Source organism: Strix uralensis, chromosome 3 (assembly GCF_047716275.1).
Source record: "Strix uralensis isolate ZFMK-TIS-50842 chromosome 3, bStrUra1, whole genome shotgun sequence".
Classification (NCBI taxonomy): Eukaryota; Metazoa; Chordata; class Aves; order Strigiformes; family Strigidae; genus Strix; species Strix uralensis.
Window position 1 is genome coordinate 135,201,759 of NC_133974.1, and position 23,593 is coordinate 135,225,351.

The following is a 23,593-nucleotide window of genomic DNA, read 5'->3' on the forward strand; positions in this document are numbered from 1 at the left end:
TTGACAGACAGATCTTATACTATTATGGTACAAATAATTCCTTCTTTCATTCTCCTTTGCTTTCATGATAGAAACAACCCTTACTCCTTTACGCAATTTTGGTTTTTTATCCATATATTCTGATACAGTATGTAAGAAATTTCCTACATTTTCTTATTTTTTAATCCTCCAAAAAATATAAAACTCACATTTCAGCTTTACGTTAATGGTTTCAGCATCATTTTTTGTTTAACTGTTGGACATATTCCATGACCTATCTTCCAAAAACTGGAAGACAAAACCCGAAATTCACAGACAGTGAAAGGTCCATTTCTTATTTCAGCTGTTAACAGTGAGTGCTTCATCTTCAAGGTGCATTAAGGCTGAACTCAGTGAAAGTCTATGAAAGCTAACCACCCACTCACATAGCTTCTTATTCATGATACTCACTTATAAAATTTTTAAGCAGAGAGCCTGACCCATTAGAATGTACCCAAACAACTGGTAAGCATATCTCAGTGTAACTAACTCCAGATTTAAGCGTATTGCTTGATGAAATCTGGATTTAGCTTCGTAGACAAAAAAAAATACACTGTATGAACTTGAAGAGGCAACACCCTTTTTAATCCAGACAAAAAGTTATGTGATTACCATAGAGATTCAGAATATTGAATTAAGTACATTAATCTGTCTACTGCATTGCCTTGCAATGATGAAAAAGCCAAAAAACCCTGCCCAACTAATCAAAATGTAGTTGATGGTTGAGAGAAAAACCCTTGAGTCCTCTCCATAACTCAGACCTGAGTTACAGTGCTGGGCCTATCTACTGCTCATTTACTGTATCTGGAGACAGAAAAAACACTCCAAATGGCTAGAACCAGATTTCTTGAAAACCCACAGCACTGATGCATCAAAAGGGTGGAGAGCTTCTAAGAAATGAATGAAGGGGTGACAGTTTCTTACCTTCCACAAAATGCAAACCACTGATTTTATTAGGAAAAAACCATACATTCTTCCGAGACATACAGCTTATGTACCACCAGTATGACCAACAAATACCAACTAGGGAACAGACAAAACCCTGAAACAATAAGGCACTTGGAAGATATTATAAAAAAATTCTTTTACCTAAACATGTACACAGCCCTTAAAACATCAAGATAAAATACAGTTGGGGGGGAATGTAATTAAGAACCTCAAGGAGAACAAGTTACCAGAACAGACAACTGGGCATAAACAATCGAGGCCTTGATCTGTATGTATAGCTTTAATACAATTACATTTACTATGAGCACATGGGACAAAAACAGTTACGTGGCTGAGGTTCTAACATTAACTGTAAGCAGTTCAGAGTTGCTATTGTTAAGTACAACAGCCACACAATTCTGATAGAAACCTGGCTGTACACCAGATCCAAACATAGAGATGCTAGGGGGATGCAGAGACCACTTATTTCAGAATTATGGTTAGCTTCCCAAAGCATTTTTATATGTAAAAACCTTTGTCTCTCCAATTTTTCTCTATGCCTTCATTACATTACTTTGGTATGTATGTCTTGCCACATACATAGTCTATTGCACAGCTTGAGTGCTGTGAACACAGCTCTAGCTTGTGTTGCTTTCCATTAGCTCCATAAGCAACTTCTGACAATCAAATCAGAGGTCCTTGCCAGTCCATCGAAGATGCAGCTGGCACAATGTTTCCTTATGAACTGTTGGTACTTAAGACAGAAGAGAACTGCTCATCAGCAAAATGGACAAAGGAAAACAAGAAGTTGTTTTAAGCACAGTTAAATGTGGCAAAGACAGAGCAAGAACCAAGTATGAACAGTAATAGTGTGTTTAAATATGCACAGTAAAGAGAGAAAAGCCTATTACAGCAGCACCCTGCAACAGATCAGCATTCCCATCCTCTGTCTTCACCATTACACTCAGAAGAGCCACAGTCTGCATGAGCACCGGCGGAAAAGTCCATGGAGAACGAGGACATGACTCAAACCTCCTGATCAGGTTACTGAGTTGTTGGGTAGTTGGTAGATGGCAGGAACAAAGGACGCCCAGTCAAGCCTCACATCAGGGGTAAGACCTGAGACAGAACATCTCCAGTACACCATGGAAGGTCGAGTGACAGGGGAAGATGAACAAGCCCTCACTTTCACCCATGCACTCAAAGATGGAAGCAAGAGCACCAAACAGCTATGTACACTTCCAAAGAAGTCCATGTCTAAACAGAATCACTCACATGCTTCTACAGATATCACTCCGTAGCTTGGTCCAAAGGAACACCCTCTTAAAACTGGGGATTTTTGTGTAAAGTGTGATAAAGGATACCTAAAGGTCTGTTCTATGATGTTACCACATAACATTCCAACTGCACTCTTTCCTGACATGTTTTTAAAGTAAATTCAGATTTAAAGAAAATTGCAAGTCCCAAGCAATTACTTATTATTTACTGTTCTTCAGGGCACCTCAGTGAATTCTGTAAGAGACTGTGTTTGCTAAGGAATGCAAAACACTTCCCTTAAGGCAAAATTCTTTCAGATAATGAAACTGTTGCATGATAAATGTTGCCTAGGGGATACAAATCATTCCAGCTGATCAAGAGGGTTTGTTTTTTTTTGTTTTTTTGAAGTAAACTATTCTTCATTACTACTTGATGTGCCTTTGTCACTTTTAATAGGTATTTGAGACAAATTTATGTTAAAATAATATACATTTAATAGCCATTTTTATCAGCAGTATCCATATCCAGGGAACATGGCCCAAGTGACTCTACACTCATCCCAGAGGTCAGAAAGAGCTCTCAGCACAGCAGTGCTTAGCCAAGTTTTCCACAGGGCTGGTATCAGTCAGCTACAAATAGTGACAGCCCCCTTTAGTTCAGGGCCCGGGGATGGTGACTGTTAAACTGGTCTCTTCGACTGGTATTAAGCACTAGGCCAAATAAATAAAGCATAGCTACGAAGACCACATTCTACCATACAACTACCAGGAATCTCTAGTGGAAAAAAGACGGGCTTAAGTAACACACCAAAAAATTCCAAACTAAGAAAATACTATTTTAAAGAAGTTCTAAAGTATTTTGAGCTACCAATCATAATTAGGTACCAAAATAAGCCTTTAATGTTTTAAAACTGATATCCCAAAATACTTCCTTTTAAGAAAATATTTCCACACAATAGTCCCAGTCACAGAGTTGCAGTTGTACGTAGAAGTACCACATATCAATAGAAATACCTTCTTTAGCTTAAAATTGCCATGATGAACTTCTCACTTGTTTTCCTAGCTAGCCTGCATTCACATCTGGTTCTACAGAATCACACAATTCTTCAGGTTGGAAAAGCCCCTTGGGATCATCGAGTCCAACCCTCAGCCCAACTCTACAAAGTTCTCCCCTACACCACATCCCCCAACATCTCATCCAAACGACCCTTAAACACATTCAGGGATGGTTTAAAGAAATAGGAAAATCTTGAAAAATAATTATATTAAGAAAGTACTGATATGTAATTGAAAATTTAAAAAAATCATAGGGTCTTTTATTTTGCCCAAAAGCACTTGAAAGCTTTCAAGAACTTGGTAGTTAATGCAATTGGTTAGGATGCAATTATAAAGCATGTAAAACTTAAAAGTGTGTTAACTGTGATTCATTTATTCAAACATACAAGAAATATTAACTCTGATTCAAACACGTAGAGACATGCAAAAAACCATGTCATGCTTCTTTAAGAAGAATTTTAGCTACATTGGTATACCACTACTAATGCACCTAAACTATAACAGAAGTCCTACATGATATTAAGGACAGAGTTACTGTTTGAATGCTTTAATCTGACAGAATTAGAGCAGAACACAGGACATGCTCATGGCAGAAATAATTTGTTTGAATATTTCCAACTAGGGTCAAGTTCATCTTACACAGACACTAATTAAAACATGTTTAAAACACTGCTTGACCAGGAAAAAAGGAAAAGTCTTCCAACTCATGTTGAAGCTGGGCCGTGCTGCCGTCAGCAGAGGCAGTTCAGGTGCAGCATGACAGAACACAGCCCCTCAGCCATGGCAGGCCATGCCCCAGCCCCCAGCCAACGGGCACAGCCAGGGACACAAGGGAGCTCCAGCTGTGGCTGCCAGCCAGGCTCAGGACAGCAGGGATGACTAAGCACATGAGCAACAGTTTCATACTGAATCACATTTACCTTTATCAAAAAAATTATGCAAGTTGATAGACCAATTAGCTATTTCAGTGGTATCTAAAAGTGTATCAGGCTTTTTTCAGGAGTCAGGGAAGGTCTGCCTCAAAACTGGATCTAGAACACAATGAAAGAGGTTAACAATGGGGGAGTTCTATTGTTACAACTACTGTTACTTGCTCTGTGACTAGACCCTTCCACTTAACTCCCTGAATTCTGCCAGTACCATGCACAGCAGTAATTAGCTCCATTTACTTCTAAGCAATTACTTGGAGTAAGATTAACATGTGGAAAAACCAGTACAAGAGGCAGACACTTCCACCTGTACCACTGCCAGTGTCTATGGTTTTCCAGTCCTCTTGATGGCTCTGCAATGTCAAGGTGGGAAAGCTTTTGTAAACGACACTTGGGTACTCAAACCCAACACCCTAACTAGAAACCACATGCTTGCACCTACGTTAACCAGGAACCCAGACCAGCTGGAGCAGGTCTGTAGAGCACAACAGTGGGTGCTGAGGACCTGATTTCCAGACAGCATTACTCATTTCTGACAGCTGCTTTTTCCCCCCCCTTACCATGATTTCTTAAGTTAGAACAGAAAAAGGAGGAGCAGAGTAGGATATAATATTAGAAAAATTACTTTAACTCTTTTTTTGGAAGTGCTTCTGTTATTCCTAATACTCCTACCTCTTTGAAAGTCGTACTTAATTACTTAAGAACTTCAGGATTCCTCTGGAGTTAAGTACCTCAGTCAGCTGCAGACAGCTGCACGCAGAACATCCATGCTTAAGTGCATACAGACAGACTCATGTCTCCTGGCTGGCACGTGAATATCATGTTCAATGGACTTCAAATGCCTCGTGTCATGTCTGCTACTGTAAGCCCAAAACTGTAGCGTGTTTTGCAAGCACACAATATAATCACAGTGTTCCTCCTTTACTTCAATGATCTCATTTGAGTAAGAACTTGCAAGAATGGAATTTGAAAAGAGGGAAAGACTTGAAGAAATAAGAACTGAAACTACTTTCTCTGCCTTTTTACAAGTTACACATTTTTCTATACAAGACAGTAGACAAGATTATACTATGTATTTTTATAATCAGTATTCTCACACTTCCAAAGGTTTCATACTCAAGTTTCACTCTGTTGTGAGAGCAGTGTTCCTATTAAGTTTTATTTGGCTCATCTTATATCCCTCAACACACTGCCTGCTATAGGAATCAGCAGGACAGAGCTGGGGTGATATGAGCACCCATCTATGATTCCTTCTAGCTTAGCATTCATTTCTGCAGCCTTCGTTTCCTGGGAACTTAGAATTTCTTCTTGGAAACAGAAGTTTTACAGAGCCAACGAGAGACCAATCACACAAGTATTGAGCCTTTTTACTAAACTCTGTTGCTACAGCATTCAAATACTAAGGAACAGCTCCCAACAAATATTAACAGGTATATTAAATTGCTGTTTAGCCATCAGAAAACATAGTTCTACCTAAGTCTTCCCAACTTCTGCTTCTGTGCTGTTGAAATGCCATTTTCCATTAATGCTGTAAGCCAGCTTTATTGAAGTAGGATTTTAACTACACATGGCAACTCCAAAAGTGCTGTCTTAGTTCGAAGAAGTGTTTTTCACTATTTGCCACCAAAAGAAAACTGGTGTTTAAATTTATCCCTTCTCTTGTGGCATTGATTCCCTTGCAAAGTAGATGGAAACAGGATTCTGGTAGTGCAGTTGGCAAAAGAAATATCTAGAAGCAAAAAACATATAGCAACTTCTACATACGCAGGTAGATTGACATCTAGTGTGAAAAGACTGAACTACAAAGCCTGTACTGCTTATCAGCCAGGTTGAATTTAAAATAAGTACAATATATATTGATTTAGATGACAAGAGAACCAAATCCTCCAAATACAAGCTTTAAATCTTTTTTCCAATTGATACACAGAGCCAAACACATTGTACTAGTGACTGAGAAAGTGTAGCTTCTAAACAGGAAGAAATGAGATGTTAGCAGTGAATCTTTAAAGCCAGTGACAGAATCAGGAGAGAAACTCAGACAGGAAGTCAAAGGGGAGGAGCACTGGTTAGCTGGTCAAGCAGAAGCTCTTTTTCCAGCCTTGGATAAGATCAAGTAGAAAAGTTAGAGACAAATGCAGAATGATTTCATGATTTCTTTTGGAGTTGAAGACTGAAAAACATCTTGAATGCCACAGTTTCTGTGATGTAGGCCCAAAGACTGATGGGAAGTGGTTTAAGTAGCCTCTAGACAATTATGTTCTTTAGCAGAACGCATACAGCCATAAAAGAAAGTCTATGCTGGAGAAGAGACCAAAAGCTCTTCATAGTCATTCTACAAAAGATTGAACCCTAGTAGCAGCCTCATTATCCTAGAATTTAGCTTATTAAATATCTTTACTCCAAGATGCTTTCCTTCCTGCAATGTAATCTCAAAAGGGTTTGTCACCTTTTTATCCTTACCAGTATATGTCGTCAAATTTGTGGTAGCGTTAGCAGAGATTTTGGACCTAAACACATTTTCCTGGCAGCTTCAGTCATTCCAGGCCTATTTGCAGCATCTTGCCTGTAGTAATTTTATAAAAGCAGTATCTAAAAAATAGTATCTTAAGAAGCTGACAGAAGTACATTTGCACTACAACTTCCCTACTCATCTATGATTCATTTACTATAACAATATTAGGATGCATCTTCTGGCCCCTGCCAAGATCTCCTCAAGACTATTCATTCCATACCCAGAAGTTTAGATACTAGATTCTTTACATAAACTAATAGTATCAGCTTATTGCTAACATTTGTGTGATGGCTCTTGCCCGTGCAACCCTCCTTTAGCATCAGCAGGGAAAACAGCTTTTAAACACAACACACACTTTCAGCCAAAACCAGTTTACAAGCCTCCTACTAAGGAAGAGTGGAATTACTCGGCAGCAGCTGGAGCTTGTTGGAGATGTCATCCACATGTACATTCTCACTGCAGGTATTTAGAGGCAACACTCACAGCCTGTCCACCCCCATCCTTATGCTCAGTGTATGAACACAGGAGATAGATCACAACCATCGCTGTCTCATTTCCCCCTCAACCACAGAATTCTGGAATTGAAAAGCCTTTGGAAAGGCCTTGAGGGAGAGGGGCAGGAGCATGGAAGTAACTATGCACAGGGACAATGCAACCTGCAGATATTGGTAAGAAATTGTTTTACATATTTGACTAAGTGTTCACATTCACACAAGGAAGCCTTCAGGCCACACACTCTTGGTTTTTTTGCATTTAGCATCACCTAGTATTAGCAAACCAATATGAAGGAGCAGTCAACAGCAGATACATGGCACACATCTCCCATGAGTTTCTATATTTCCCACTATTATCCCTCAAATATTTAATTTTTTCTTCCTGTTGCCTCATATCCAAAAGCACTGATGATTACATTGTGTTCTGATAACCACCACTCAGGCCAATAGGTTAATTGCCAAAATCAAGTCTTTTCTGACTAAATAAGATTCCTCTGTCTGACATTGACTCAGTATGTTAATCATTTAGAAACTGTCAGTTTCTAATGTTGTAGATCTGACCAAAGGCTTTTTTTTACCCAGGAAAAATTCGGACTCAAGGGAACCTCTGTGCCATGAGTCAGAACTGAGTGATGACTTCAGGATAAGCTCTGGAAATGATAAATACATCTGGAAAAATGAAGCCAATAGCTGCTCACTCAGCCATTTTTGTGAGGGTGCAGAACAGAAAGCAGTAAGCCTACACATTGAAGTAAAGCTTTCCTCACAGTAACTATACTGTACATGGCAAGTCAACTGGAAAGTGGTTTCTTGGCACCATTTAAACTGTACAGAGTTGTATAGAGAAAGCTAAAAAGAATTTGCTCAATACCAAAGACCTTGCTAATCTCAACTATACCCAATTTCACTTTTCTAACTAAGGATTTTTAGAACAAGCAGACTGTAAGGAAAAAAATCAATATCTTGTCGATTTGTTTCGAGCTAGGAACCCGACAATACAGAACGAACTGGAGAAATGCCCAGAAAAGATCCATGACTGCACCCAAGGTAGCTACTGCAGAACATACTGAAAAAGAACAAAAATTACATTTTTTTTGGAACTAACAGCTTAAGCTTTGTCTTCCTTGAATATCTGACAGACTAAGTTCCCTTATACTTGCTTGACTCCATTCACCATGTCTTACACATTAGACATACAATTTTTAATTCATCAAGTTACTGTTCAGGTTTATTCCTACCAAAAGCAGTTTGTGTCTCATCCCCTCACACACTAATCCTGATCAAGTCCTCCTCTAGCAGCCCTACTCAGTACACACCTATTTTTTCACTGGGCACAGGGAGTTTTAAGACCACTGTAATTTACATGTGATAAATCAAGATATTTTCTATGCAACTACAGGAAGAGAAACAACACAAGCCACTAATTATACTTCCCTAAATCCTAAGATACAAAAACTCCACAGTTCAAAGAAGTGCAGGAGATTAAAAAAGGAATACTGAATGGATGGAAGAAATCAACACATGCAGAAGCAACACGTGACATTCCCACTGTTGAGAAGCTCTAATTATGAAGCAGTCGATATTTCATTCCACACTTCATTGGTGCATGACCTACGCACACAGCACTATATTTTAACTTTGCTGTAAGCCTGAGAAATTTAGGGTCCCCCTTCTAGATTCAGATAAAGCTGTGGCAGAACACTTCCAGAAAAAGAATTCAGAATTCAGTTGAACCAACTACCAAACATGAATTCAGGATCTGCTTTCTTAGTTGTCATTAGTATTACACTGGCTCTGATTAAAAATTAAGACTTAAACATATGATGGCATTACTTGAACATAATTGCTCTCTTGACTTTTACCATCCTTTTTTCTTTATGAAAACTAGACATCAGAACATGGGCAATGAACCTCACCAGATATGACACAGAACAAGAAATACCTGGAAATTATTCATAATAGTCTTAGTATCTCCTTTTCACTAACGATTAGTAATAATCCCACATGTTCAGATTGATAAATCAAGTGCCAGAAAAATCATGAGCTGAAATCTTAGGAGATCTTTAAAATAATATCCAGAGTTCTTACTTGCCTTTGGGTTTTGACATTACCCTAACAGTGTCAACTTCTCTGCAATATGCAAGACTGGAAACCTTTCTTTTAAACATAACTGCAATTCCTACATAGTAGTTTTGTTCCAACCATCAGGGCTTTAAGAACAAACATCAACTATAGTCACAAAAATCTTTACTCAGCTTTCCAGTCAACCAAAATGCAAGCACCAAGTCATTGGCAAATTAAATGTTATCAGTGTGCCTTATAGCAGCCTTGCCTGTTCTCTAGAGTTCATCAACTGAAAGCCTCCCTTTCTATACGTTTTATTCACCAACTACAGCACACCAGTAGTTATTTGCTACAGCAACAGCCCTCTTTGGATAATCTCGTAAGATATAGGCCTTTCTCCCATAGACATTTACTTTTTTACCTTTCTTGAAAAAGTCTTTCCATGAAGATCCATGCGCTTTAAAAAAACCCTTTCTGAGACTGCTTTATTTTTATTTTATTACTGGATCGCTTAGATTTCATCAAGGCAGAATTTCTTTTACCATCCAGTCACTTTGGACCCACTACAGTGGTATAAACATAGGCAAAACTTCAATGGAAATTGCCAGAAGAACTTGTTTGCTGTCAAGCTGTAGTAGAGCCAGAACAACTGGGAGGGCAAACTGCTCATGGATTTCAGTGTCTGCTGCCCTCAAGACAGCTGCTCTTCTTGCTGTTGCAGAGTGGCACAATCAAGAACAGAAGTTGTTATTTACAAGTACTTGATTCTCCTGCCCATCTTACTCTTTCCTCTTTGAGATAGTTACATATTCAGAATTAACATTTTCTTTTATGTGAGCATTTAGAGTACTTCATCTTATGTCTTCCTCCTAAGTGAACTCCATCTCACTGCCCCCACCAACTACAAAGGTAAGAAAAACATATTTTTGCTTATTATGTCAACAATATGTACCCTCAGCAGAGGGCAGGCTCACAAGGTCCTGTTAGAAATACTGTGTACAATGCCAATAATGCAGAAGTTAATGTAAGTGTGGTGAAGTTTTCTTATATAACAGTTCTTTAAATGGAAAAGCTTGTTTTAAATCAAATTAAGAGGCTTATGTTGCACTGCCACAGACTACAACTCTGTTTCCTTTAAATATGCAGCAACTTTTCAAAAATGCTAAATTCACTGTAAAGACCAGGCTGACTGTGTAATAATGATCGAGTGCACATTCTGCTTGTCTACAGCAGGCACAGCGGGAACATGTAGCACAGCCCTTCCCTTTGGTACTCCTGTATTTAGCTAGGACTTAGAGATTAATTCCCAAAGCCCCTGGCACATGTTACACTGCTGATCCACTTAAAGAGCAAAGAGTCAGTCTGAGAGGAGAGAAGGGTTACCAACCACAATGCTCTAAACAAGCAGCATCAACACTAACTTGAAATGGACTGCATGTTCCACCCTCAGGCAAGCCCGAGTCACCTCTGTTCCTGCTCATTTCACCACAAACTTTCACCAGTGGATTTGCCTAATCTTGTGACCAGCTGAACATGACTCTTCTGGACTATATTTTAGGAGGTGTGATCAGAGAACTTATTTCTACCTAAAGACAGCTGTTTAAAATTAACACTTGCTACATACCAGATATAATTTATTGACATCAACACATTATTGAAACTACTATAAATTCTCTGTCCTTTCCACTTTGTCCTTGGAGGTTTTTTCCAACAGCACCAACAATAAGCAACCACCTACCAGGGAAACCACCACTGCAAACAAACACTTTGCTACCCTGGAACACTGACTCACATTAACCAGAGGGACTCACGCATTTACTGCCTTCAGTGCTCTGGCACTTCTGTTCCTTTTCTTCACTACAGAAATACTAGGTTAGACAGGGCATACCACCTGGCAAAGAATAAGAAAACAGCTATTTTTGTCAAGTCCCCCATATCGGTAAGCACATGCTGTGATTTTGAACAGGCAGTGAAGTGGAGTAAGGCAAGTGTTACCCCTAACAAGTGCCATAAAGTCAGGGAGATACGCACAGGCAGACCCCAGCACCAACAGAGTCCCAGTCAAGACACCTGGGCTCCATGTTCGCACAGAAGCTACCCATTTCAAGATTCATGTCATAACTTCTCATAGCCACATTAGCTGGGTAAACATTTATAGCATTTACTAAGTTTGATTTTCAAACCACATCGTAACACAGACCTTTTTCATGCCTTTTTACAGGGGGTCACGATCCCAGTGACACGATCCCCTCGGGAGAAGACAAGTTGCCATGCAAGACTCCAACTGAAGCCATTAACTTCACTTTTTACCTCCATTTGGGAGGTGAGTTAAAGCACTGTCAGGACAAAGAGAGCCAACCGCTTTCTTCAGGGTGCTGTTCTCAGGGTAAAGGCATCTAGCAGGTCTGCAGTGGGAAGGATTCTTCAGTGATCCCTGCCCATGTCACAGCACTGTCCCACAAGCTCCAGCATCCCCTCCCACAGCAATCCCCCACAGCAATGTGACATTCTAATTCACTGGGCAAGGCACACACTGGCACCTACCCCATCAACACGCCTCATGCCCAGGTCCCATGTGTGCTCCATGCTCTGCGATTTCCATTTGTCTCCAGCAGGCATACCTTACATGCCTGACCACCAGAACACTCAAGATCATGTAAGTCTATTAGATTGCTCTCAACAAAAATCAAGCAAAATATTCAGCATTTCTCAGAAAATCTGTGGCTCAATATTGAGGTTGTCAGCCTTCTACATGTTTCAGGTTGGAATCACAGGAATACCTCTTTTAGTACCAGCTACAATAGAAAAGCAGACACTAAGTTGAATAGATTTTTGTTAGCCTAAATTCACTGAGTAATTGTGACTAAACTCAGGTAAAAACTGCTTTCAGAAGATGAGAATAAAATACACTTTTAATAAAAGCCTACAAGTCTGGTTTTTTTAAATGTTTATCTATGGGTCTGCAAGCCTGGAGAAATCTGCTGTATGTACTCAAACAGCACAGCAGAGAGAAACCCTGCCTGCTGTTCTGGTCCTACACCAAAACCCTTGAAAAGGATAATGGAGACAACACCACATTTCATAAGAGATTTCCTGAAAGCCCGCTGGGCTGACCTTGTTTACAAGTACTCACTGAAACAATTAATTGGCCATACGTTCCACTCCACGCTGCTGAGACTCCGAATCTTCTGCCTATTCTATCCATATGGACACGAGCCAGAAAGAAAATTTCTAACTATCCAATTAATTATTATTAATGCTAGCATTTAAGAAAAACATACCAGCTAGCATACATAACAAACACTTCACTTCTATTGTGCAAGAACTACAAAACACAGTTGTTTTCTTATTAATAGCTATAGAATACAGACAGATTTGAACAGTTTTGTTTTAAACTACAAGATCAGAAGGGTGAAGTGAGTAGAGGAGCGAAGGGCTGGACTGGAAGTCCAGAAACAATTTGAATTCCGAGTCTGCAACAAAATTCTTGCGCAATTGAGCCCATCAGTTCATCTCCATGCTACAGGTTTCCATGTGTACATTAACACTTTCTCACTCTCTGGCTTTATTACTCAATTCTACTACCTGCTCTTTGGGAGTAGGAATCTCTTTCAACATGTTAATAAAGCAGAACAGGGTCCTGACTGACTCCAGCCTATGATTTTTTTCTTTGTACTGTTTAACATCAGGGGGATTTTGAGATTAGGAAGATAAAATTTCTTTTGAACCTAGCAGAAACAGACTGCTCCAGCTGGCCCAGAGATCAGCTGATAAAATAACACAACAGTATGCTTTGACACAGTCCAAATGCAGTTACTGGAGACTAGGCAAGAGCATACTACACCTGGAAATTTAGAGCAAGGTGTTATTCTTCAGCACTTTATTGACATTAGCTAACCAATGCACTACAGAACCCCAACAACTTAAGGGGAGAAACCTTGTTCTAATGACTAGTGTAGGACTGGCTATCAACAGGCCCACACCTTCTCCAACTCCACCACAGATCTGCTCTGAGACTGTACTGATGCTGCTCTGTGCCCCAGTTCCTCCATGTACAGCATAAGAATAATCCCTATGTAACTACTCAGTAAAAGTGTTTCCAAGTTAAATTCACATTTGTGTCTCGAATTTATGATGACAAGTGTTGACCAAAATTTGCCTTGGCCCTTATTCCAAACAGCCAACCTCATGGTTATCAATTGTGGCTCCATGACAATAGCAAAAAGTAAATATGAACACTATCTGGTTTTTGAAGTTGCACTATATTGCTACTGATGTATTTGTGACATCACTTAGGACAGGCAGAGCATTGAACACCCCCCAGGCTGGGTAACAGCAGGTCCTGACAGCTGAACTTCACACAAAACTGTTGATGTGTCACATGGACCAGACAACACAGAAATCAATTACATCATGACCTTCAGGGGATGCCACCAGACACCCTGGCACACCTGGCATACAGAGCACTCCCATCAAAAACCAAGCAGAGGTGTACCTCATTTCACTCATGCTAATATTCAGCACTTCTTCCTCCCTAATTGAGAGGATACAGCAGTTGGAGGAAGGCTGGAAACACCCCTCCAACTGTGTTAGCAGGGTTCATCACCAGGACAGCCACCTTCAACAGCTCTGCTCTCCCTAGCAGGTCTCACACAAGACATTGTTGGGATCACTGCTGAGTGCTGAGAGGGCAGCAGAATAATATAATACAGCAACTCATGCTCATGCAAAAATGTGGAAAAGCAGTCAAACAGACAGCAGTCCTTCTGCAAGGTATCATGGGAGCTGTTCGACTGCACTTCTGCAAAGCTGACCACATCCCAGCCATGACTGGTTTTAAGCCCAAGTAGACATCATGAGCCATGTTTGTGACCAACAGCAGGGAACAGCAAATGTGTTTTTCTGTCACTGAAGCTCAGTAACACCACTCCAGCACAGTTCCTCAGCCACATCAGGCATAGCACAAGCAACACTCAATTGCAGCAACACAAAAATTCTGTGTATATTCTCAACCACAGATAGGTTACATGTGTCATTCACTGGACAACAGGCAGCTGACCTCAGAGTTTGAACAGACATCTCCAAAAGGAACTGAATTTGCACTCCAAAGTGGTTTTCATCAGAATATGCTGCTAGTTTGACTATAAGGCTGCTGGGGAGCCTGTGCTTTCGAAGTTCACAGCCCCAAGACAGTTGTGCTATGCATGCTTGCTGAAGACCAACCCTTCCAACCCTCCTGGCTCTGCAACAGCCACTGCAGAGCTCCCTTAGGGCCAGAGTCCTTACAGCCCCTGATTGACAAAGGTGATCTGTATCCAGGCTCCAGTTCCTGGGTCCACAGTCTGCAAGAGCAAGGCAGGGAGATCTCAGACTGGCAGCAGCCAGCTGTTCTTCTCCACCCCTTCCACAACACAGAGCCAAACCATCTCATGGTCCTGAAATCTTAAAAAGCTCCTCTGCCAAACACTGAGCCATCTAAATTTACAGAATATTTTCAACCTACACAGACTGACAGTGAGTTATAGCTTGTCCTATCTGATAAGTCTCCTAGTACTGACCTTGAAATCTGATCTCAAGGGGTGGCTTATATTACACAATAAGCAGGGCCAGAGGCTCAGGATTACCATTTGTACAGTATAACAGGATTTCAGGTGGGTTCCTATATGGCAGACCAAACCTGCTGTGATCTAAAAATATGATGGCTGAAATTCCATTAAATGATTGCTGGGAGATTTGAGAGCTGAAATAGATTGGCTTTGTTGGTCCAGATGGTTTGTTGTCTAGTAAATATTAGAATCCTATGGCTTAGAATCAAAGAAAGAGAAGGAAAACTATTTGTCCAGGACCCTCTCCCATCAGAATGGTCATTGGGAGTTCAAGGAACCTTATTCCAAACATAATATCAGCTGCCTATTTTAAAGCCTCATTTTCTTTCATTAAATTCTGAATCCTTTCCAGACTGATTTCCTCTGTTCCTTTAGCAGCAGGGAAACAAGCAGGAAGAGCCCAGAGCATCACAACACAGGAGCACAAGTCTGAACACCAGTGGAAAACATTCAAGGTACACAAGCAGAGTATTCATTAGAGATTAAACCAACCAGCAGTTCCACCCCAGCTACGGAAAACACATCACAAAGAACACCAGCTTTGAAAAGAAAGCTCTTAGCCAGTAACACAGAGTGACTACAGTAAGTCAGCTCGAGAGCAAAAGGATGCCAGACCAAACTCAGTGTGTTCTCCAAGTTTACATAAATGAGTCTCTGTAAAAAGACTTCAGTACCCCCTTCAGAGGGACCACATAAAACAGGAAGGCAAAGATACAGAAAGTGATGTTAACTCTACAGGATAGTTGGTGACATCCAGCACAGTTAAAGGGAAAAATCTCAGAGCAGCACATGAAGCAAATAAACACTGTATTACCCTGGAGTGTAAGACAAGGGAGTGGAGGGAGGGCTTGGGAGAAAATGAACAAGGGAAAATTGAATTACATCTTAGATAATGAAATTAACCAGAAGTAGTTTTTTTCTACTGTTGCAATGTACAAATAGCAGCAGAGAGAAGAGCAGCATCAGAAGCAATTTTGATTTTTTTTTCCTCCTGTTGGCAAAGGGCATATCTCAAGCACATAAGTGTGAAACATTTATTTTCGATAAAAATATGGTAAATAAACTGAACACAGGTTGCCTGTGAATCAAATCAGTACTGCTGTAATTTGTAGAATAAAACAAACACGTATCTCTCAGCAACATAAAAAGGCTTCAGACCTCCCTCCCCATAAAACAAGCTGTAACTAGCTTCCTCTTCCTTTTCAGCTATCTGTGCAGTGTGGCATAAGTAATAAAGATTTCGCTTAAAATACTAGATTCACCTAGTTCATTGAGTGCTTAAATCCTAGAGGGATGATGCTTTTCCAAGTCTGCATTTTTACCACCAGAACATTGATAAAATCAGTAGTAGCTCAATTCATAACTGCATAATCACACTAGTGACTTCAGAACTACATCAAATCCACCCACTGAACACAGGATTCATGGCTAACTACCTGCCCCCTCTGTTGTATGCTGTCCATTGGGACTACAAAATCTTTGCAGTCCTATGGAAGAGCTCTTGCACATCATGTCATTAAAACATCTAAGAAACACTCCCTCCTGATTTCGCACCAGATGCAAGGGCTACTACTAGCTTCATCCTGAATCTGTCTGCCTAGTTCATGACACTTTCCTGGGGACAGCAGAAACATTCTTGCAGAGGTCTTTTCACCCTTACATAATGCAATCTTAATATTAGTTTAATGTTGCTTTGTCCCGTCAATAATAAACACAAATCTCTAAACCCAGAACAACACGCTTCATCCCTCTTAAGAGAGAAAAGTGGTCATAACAGGCTCTTACCCTACTTACTGGAGTATTAATCTTCAAAAGTTATCAGCACACACAAAAGGAAAACAAAGCCCTTCAGCCATTAAGTGGGAAGATCAGAGAACAAAACAGACATCATACTGCACTGTAGTACAACTCACTCTAGTCTAGCCCAACTTTTGAATGCTTGGCTGTACTAATTCTGTAATGATTGTTTAACACTGCTCTGCACATTTAATTCCTGTTTTTATACCAGTTAGCTGCAACCTTTTCATTCTCAATAAGCTTCTGTAGGTTAGAACACCAAGTGCACACCATTATCAAATTAAAAGTTGGTATGAACAGCGTTAGCTATCCTTTCAGCATACAGAAGACTTGCAAATTCTTATGCCTTGCACTTCTCAGAAGGCAAAAATCCCCTACGACACCCTGCTACAGTGTAGGTATCCCCGGTTGTTTCTTGGTTCGTGCTAAAGTCAGTTAGCACCTACCTAGGCAGAAACATCAGAATTTACATGGTAACAAATCAAAAATTTTCATACCAGAATTTATACCGTACTTTTGGCATGGCTTCCTCGACAACACTGCAAAGTCACAACCATCCTACACAATCTTTGTGCCTAATCTGCTGAAACACATTAGCCTTAAGCAGTGCAGTTTAAAAAAACCCTTCTAAATGCCCCAATTTCAGTAGAAAGAACACTTCAGAATTTAAGGTCAAAGAAACTGTGTTTGAATACAAAAAGCCAAACACAACACTAGATTTGGGAACTTGTTCTTCAAGAACCACATTAGCTGTTTTTTACTTTTAAAACTTCTTTGAAACATCACACGCAAGCTGTGACCAAGATGCCTTAGGATAAACCCCAGTGAGTTTATACACAATTGGATGTGTGTAATCCATGTGCACAAGTGAAGTCAGTCTCACCAGCATCTCAGCTCTTTGCTACACAGGAAATTATGACAAGTTTGTCAGTTTCCTTCCCATTATGTTTATGCAGTTTGATATAGGCAAACACGAGCAAGCTCTACCATGTGCTAAGATGACAGGGAGCTACAGAGTGTTGTTGGTGAAGCACTAAACTCTAGCGCTAAGCTTGAAAACCCTGCTGAGAAGCCAAGTACAGCAGCTTTGGTTCACTGCTGTGAAAACAGTCCCACAGATTTTGGCTGTTTCAACAGGGGCAAAGGAAGACTGTGCCATCAGAAGGCAACACAGACGTTGTCTCAGCAATCTTGACCGAGTAAGCCACATTCGGTAGGACAAGCATTTAGAGCCTCACATCACTCAAGTACTAGATTTATTTTGTAGAGCAAAAACCCAGGCAGTTTTGTCAAATACAGCACCTAGAACAGGTTTCAAGGAAACCTATGCTTTTCAAGTAGATGCTTTATTAATAGTTACCAATTTGTTGCCAAAGATCTGTTTTTAACTGTGTGCACACAGTTTTTCCCCTTGATAAGCTGGAGTACATAAACCTCCTTGAAAATACAGTTTAAACTGAACTTGTACTCAATATTTCTGTATATGTTGTGTTGTAGCAGTAAAGATGATCTAGAACACTTTCTTCATCAGAAAAAGCCAGAATAATGGTATTGAATTGTTCCACATAGTACTGTATCAGTAATAAAACATCTTTGCTTTGAAAATACCAAAGCGTTACACATGGTCCCTGTAATACCAACTAGAAAGAATGCATATATACTTAAAATACTCAAATGAATAAAAAGCTTCCAGTGGATATCACATATCTTTATGTCATGTGCATTTTGAAAATAGTTTCCCAGAAAACTCAACCAATCCTGCCAAGAGTTGCTCTACAATAGTTACTGTGCTTTAATTAAAAAGATTAGAGTCAAATTAAGTTCCTTGAGTTTTGACCATTGATGTAAGAAAGGCATATAACCTCTAATTATTCAAGAAAATCCCTAAATTGATGTTGATAGCAGTTCCACTTGCCTGTGTTTATAGTACAATCCAATGCAACATCACAGTCCTACTTGCTTTCAATTGCAGAGATTTGAGAACTGAATACTAACAGAGATAGTTGTCAGCTAAGCAAATCAAAGTCTAATTCTGCAGCAAGTTAGGACTTCACTCAGTAACACTGTTAAAGAACTGTGAAGCATTAATGCAACATCCCCGTGGAATCATCTTTTCCAAAGACACAAGGCACCAGAGACATAGTAAGTAAAAGTTGAGTACCTTGCCCAAAATCAGATACTGAGTTCTGCAAGACACTGTACAGACTAACACTTCTTATTCCAGAGGCACAATTCCAGAAATAGAGTCCTGTTTAAATGCAGGAATAACATCTGGTAGATGTCTATGAACATAAAAAGAAATCAACTTGTGTCTTCTGTATCCAACGTATAAACAAATATTAATACACTCACTAGTAACAAGAACAGGAGACCAGGTATGTATGAGAGGCCTGCAGCAACTTCTCTTCCTGTACAGATACCTACAAACACAAAGTGTGGAACACCTTAAAACTTCAATGAACAGAAGGAGTCATATGGCTCCTAGTAAAGCAAACAGACATTTCTGGCAGTTTCAAAGGGAGCTGGAAGGAAGAAACATTCTTCACTGAATCAATTCAAACATCAAATACCACAAGCTGTCGTGAGGTGCCCCCCCCCCCCCAATGAAAATACCTCAGTAGACTTGTGTTTAAGGTATGAGACTAAACTGTAACATGTATTTTGATTCTCACAGCTATTATTCTAAACACTGCACTGGTTTAGTAACCTTAAGTGTCAGTGAGAACATGGAAGATTCAACAGGAACTGGTTTTCTTCTCAAAAACACTGCTTAGCCTGCACTCCTTCAAAAAATCTGATACTCAAAATGTGAAGAAAGCATGTAGATTAAGCTCTAATAAGATAGTATTTACTAAACACTAGTTAATTATTTCTGTTGTAAGCCTACTTTAGCATAATTAAATTAGTACAAACTATTTTATCAAAATATGACTACTACAAACATCTCAATGACCAGAAATTAAAGCAGACACTTTGAAGAACTCCAATTCCACTGAGCTACTGCAAATCCACAGTGACTCTAAGAAAAAAAATATCTACAAGGTGACACAAGACAGCTATCTTTATACCCCAGCAGAAGAAATGGGGGTGTGGAAAACATCCTTTTTGTACTATTCCAGATCCAGAAAGACATAACCATGGTTAAAAGCTTTAGTGGTTTCTGGCATTTCAAAGTGAAGAACAGCGACAATCCAGCACAGTCTAAAGGACAGGGCCTGTGCCAGGAGTCCACTCCTATTCCTGGCTGTCACTCGTGGGCTGCGTGACCTTCAGAGAAGAGCTACACCTCTCTTGCCTCAACCACTCCTGGTCCACAGGGACAGAACTGCCTTCTGCTGTGGCCTAAAGTGACAAACCAGAGGGAACTTGACTCAGGGGAAGTCAGCACTGCTGCACATCCATCTAAAATAGCAAGGGCACAACGAAGGTAAGCCACTCGGCCTCCAGTTCTGTGTTGGAAGCATGCAGCTCTCCCCTTCACGTAAGTATCATTAATATCTTACAGGCTTTATTCTCAGGAGCCAGTAACAAAAAAGCTGCATCTTCTGACTTAACTGACCCACTCCTTGTCTTAGCAAACAGCCTACAGTTGCTATAATAAACTATATTTAGTTCTTCGGTTAGCTAGTTTTGAACCACTAAACCCCCAAAGAACAATGTTTAATTCCAATCTTTTCCAGGTCATTAGCAGTAACATTTAGTAAATGCAGTTTACAGGACAAAGCTCTGAGCCTGCATAATTGAAATAGTTCAACATTTAGTTGGTCAACTTTAAGCAATAAACAAATATTCATAGATAAGAAACTAATACCTCAAACAATCAGTATGAGCAAGTGGTCACATTTACCATTATACTAGCCACAAAGACTATAGTTTACCACTAGTTAGTTTTCCAGTGTAGGTTAGTTTTAAACCATTAAAAATAAAACAGAACCAAAAAAACCAAGCTTGTTATACTTAGACCCACACTGAACTACAAAAACCCAATTGTATTACTTGTCATCTGACTGCTATTGAGTCACTGAAATACAGTAAATCACCTTCAGCAGTGATTGATGCAAAACCTGTACTTTTCATTAGAATCATAAATGAGAACACATCCTAACCCTTTTCACTGCTTCCCATTTTAGCAAAGCATAAAATCACATTCTTCAAGCTGTCTTGTTATTTCCTTCTCCCCTTTCCTTCAAAATATATCATGTCACCTTGCCAAGAACCTCACATGCAGGAAATATTTCAGCCATACTATTATGGCACATAACTGCCTCAGTGAGAAGACACAAGGTACACATGAAGTGCTATGCATCAGAGCAGATGTATTTTTTTAGAAAATTATAGAGAAGAAATATGGGAAAAGTCTTAGTCAAATTTTATGTTTTCTGTAACACTGAAGCATATAACGACTAGTGCTCTTTGCATGACCAACTTACAATCTAACAGTTGCAATTTTGCATCCATGTGCTTTTCTAGACATGTGTGACGCTCATGTTCACCTTGGCCTACACACTCCTTGATCAAAGACACAATGGGATTTCAGCCAGCATGTTCATTAAACATGGCTACTAATTAGGCCATTCCAGTAACATTTTTACCACCTTCTAATAAGTACAACCCTGAACACATGTACCTGTGAATTTGGAGCCTATTTTGGGAACAACTGCATTCATCTTAGAACAACAGTAAGAGTTTCTCAGAACCTACTTCATTTGTTTTAGAAGTACTTGTATTAAGATGGTGTAATGATCTGTTTCTCACTAGATCCTCTCTACTATGGTTGACCATAAACTTCATTTCAACCCCCCGTTGGTATTTCACTCCCACCACAATTAGCTCATTCCTTTGACATTCTCCTCTCCCACACTAACAGATTTCACAATTTTCCTTCTATCTCTAAGACCAATCTCCCATAATGATTTTTTTCTATTACAGCACACCTTTGGTTACTGTATCTCTGCCTCTAGACATAAAATTATCTCTGGAAATTTTGTGTCTTCTCCCCTAATCTGATGTCACTCACCACTTCTTGAATCTACAGATTCTGTCTGCAATCACATCATTTTACAGATCAGCTGTTGACAAACACAAACTGACTTCCATATTCTCTCCCTAATGCACCAATATTCCCAACCTCTCTAAACTTTTCACTCAGCCACCTTCATCGTCTTCTCAATAGCAGGCTTCTGGGTGTATCACGCATGTCTTGAATTAATCTACAAACCTCAACCACTTCCTTGTCTGCACAAGCATGCCCTGGAGATGCATTTCTACTGTTAGGCCTAGGTTCATGTGCAAAGCATCACAGTTTCTTCCCCTAAACATGTTAATTGAATTCCCCTAAATATGTTAATTGAATATTGGAAAATATGCTGTTAAAAAGGAGAAAAATCTCAAAACAGAGTAAAATATTTTCATTTTTTATCTCAACATAAATTGGGTATTAATATCTAGAATTACCCTCAAGGAACCCAAACAGTCTAAATACAAAGGGGGTTTTTTTTTACTAGCATTTAGTTCCATTTCACATCATCAGCACTAATCTATGTAAAAATTTAAATAAATGCATTGAAAAGAGTGTTTATTAAATGCCAGTTGTTACAGACAGGAACCTTGGATATACCTAATGAAACAGAACAATAGTTGTAATAATAGAGTTCCTTTCTCCACTTTTACATGGTCAAAATCTAGATTTTTCTACGCAGGTAAGTGTTGAAAATAACTTGAGTGTATATGTCATTTAATATCAATTCTTAACTGACATGATATAAAAATTTAAAGCATTCAAACCAAATTAACATTACTTTACTAATTAAAAACAATTTCCTAGACAAACAGTCTATATTTAATATCATGCCTTTCTATGAAGACATTAAGAATACTTAAAATGCTGTAATACACTACTCGCCTCTAAAAAAAAGTCCTAAGATTAGACATTTTAAAGTGTCAGCTTGATTGGAAATCTTTGATTTTTCAAATAAATTCTGAACTTCGCAATCTACAAGAGTCTTATCTTCCTCTATTCATGGATAACGAAGCAATATGTCAAAGTTCAAAAAATTCTCATACAGAAGTCATTTCTAGCCGGTCAATGCAAGTTGCTATGGCAACAACCACGATGACTATGGAGGCTCTAACCTCATTTAATGAATAAAACCAAAAAAATATCACAGAATACTATAATGGAAAACTGAGTACTGCAAGTCTTCATGAAAAAAAATAACCCAAGCACTACCTCCTCTACCCCACTTAATATCTGGGCTGGCAAAAAAGCCTTCAGTTTACCATAAAACCTGATGTCATTATGTTTTATAAACGCTGTGACTCTGCTTTTCTTGTGATTTTAGTATTCTTTGGCTTACAGACAGGTAAGAGACTGAAAATGACCTTTTAATATCTAAGGATAATGGGTGTTACCTATGTGGAGTAGTAGCAGCAAACAGGACTATAAAATACAGTAGGGAAAGAGGTAGTGGAGAAAAAGATGGATTCTACCATAACAGCCTAAAAACAGATTCACTTCAAATGAAGCATGCACAGTTCAAAGTATCTACAGAACAAACAGCTCCATCTAGAGGATAAAAAGCAAGGGATAGTAAAGCAAGCTTACAGATAGAAGGTCCGAGACTTGTTAAAAATAACCTCTCCAACAGTCTGCAAGATCTCCCAATTAAAATTAAAAACTGGCTTCAAAAAACATTCTGTAAAATTCACCTGATCTCTGAGAATCTAAAAGTTTTTTTTCATTAAGAACAAACTGAAGGGTAATATTGAAATGAAAATACCTAAAATCAAAAACTGCTCATTCATACCTTAAACTTCTCCCATTTCAGTGAAATTCACACTGAAACCAGAGCCTCAAAGTCAGAAAAATTTGCCAGTTTTCAGTGTGATCAAGATTTTATTAGAGAACTTGACAAAGAAGTCAGCCTCCCAGCAC

General features: G+C 39.3%; 1 protein-coding gene across 4 annotated transcripts in view; it reads right to left on the minus strand.

Moving 5' to 3' along the window:
- Positions 1–23,593, minus strand: part of ACYP2 (acylphosphatase 2) — a 46,712-nt gene that overhangs the window by 16,260 nt on the left and 6,859 nt on the right. The window contains exon 4 of one of the 4 annotated variants that reach the window (XM_074864553.1): positions 19,012–19,079. The exons of the other annotated variants lie outside the window; for them this stretch is intronic. Within the exon in view, the coding sequence (XP_074720654.1) occupies positions 19,012–19,079 (68 nt within the window). The remainder of the gene's footprint in view (positions 1–19,011; positions 19,080–23,593) is intronic. 4 annotated transcript variants of the gene reach the window in all.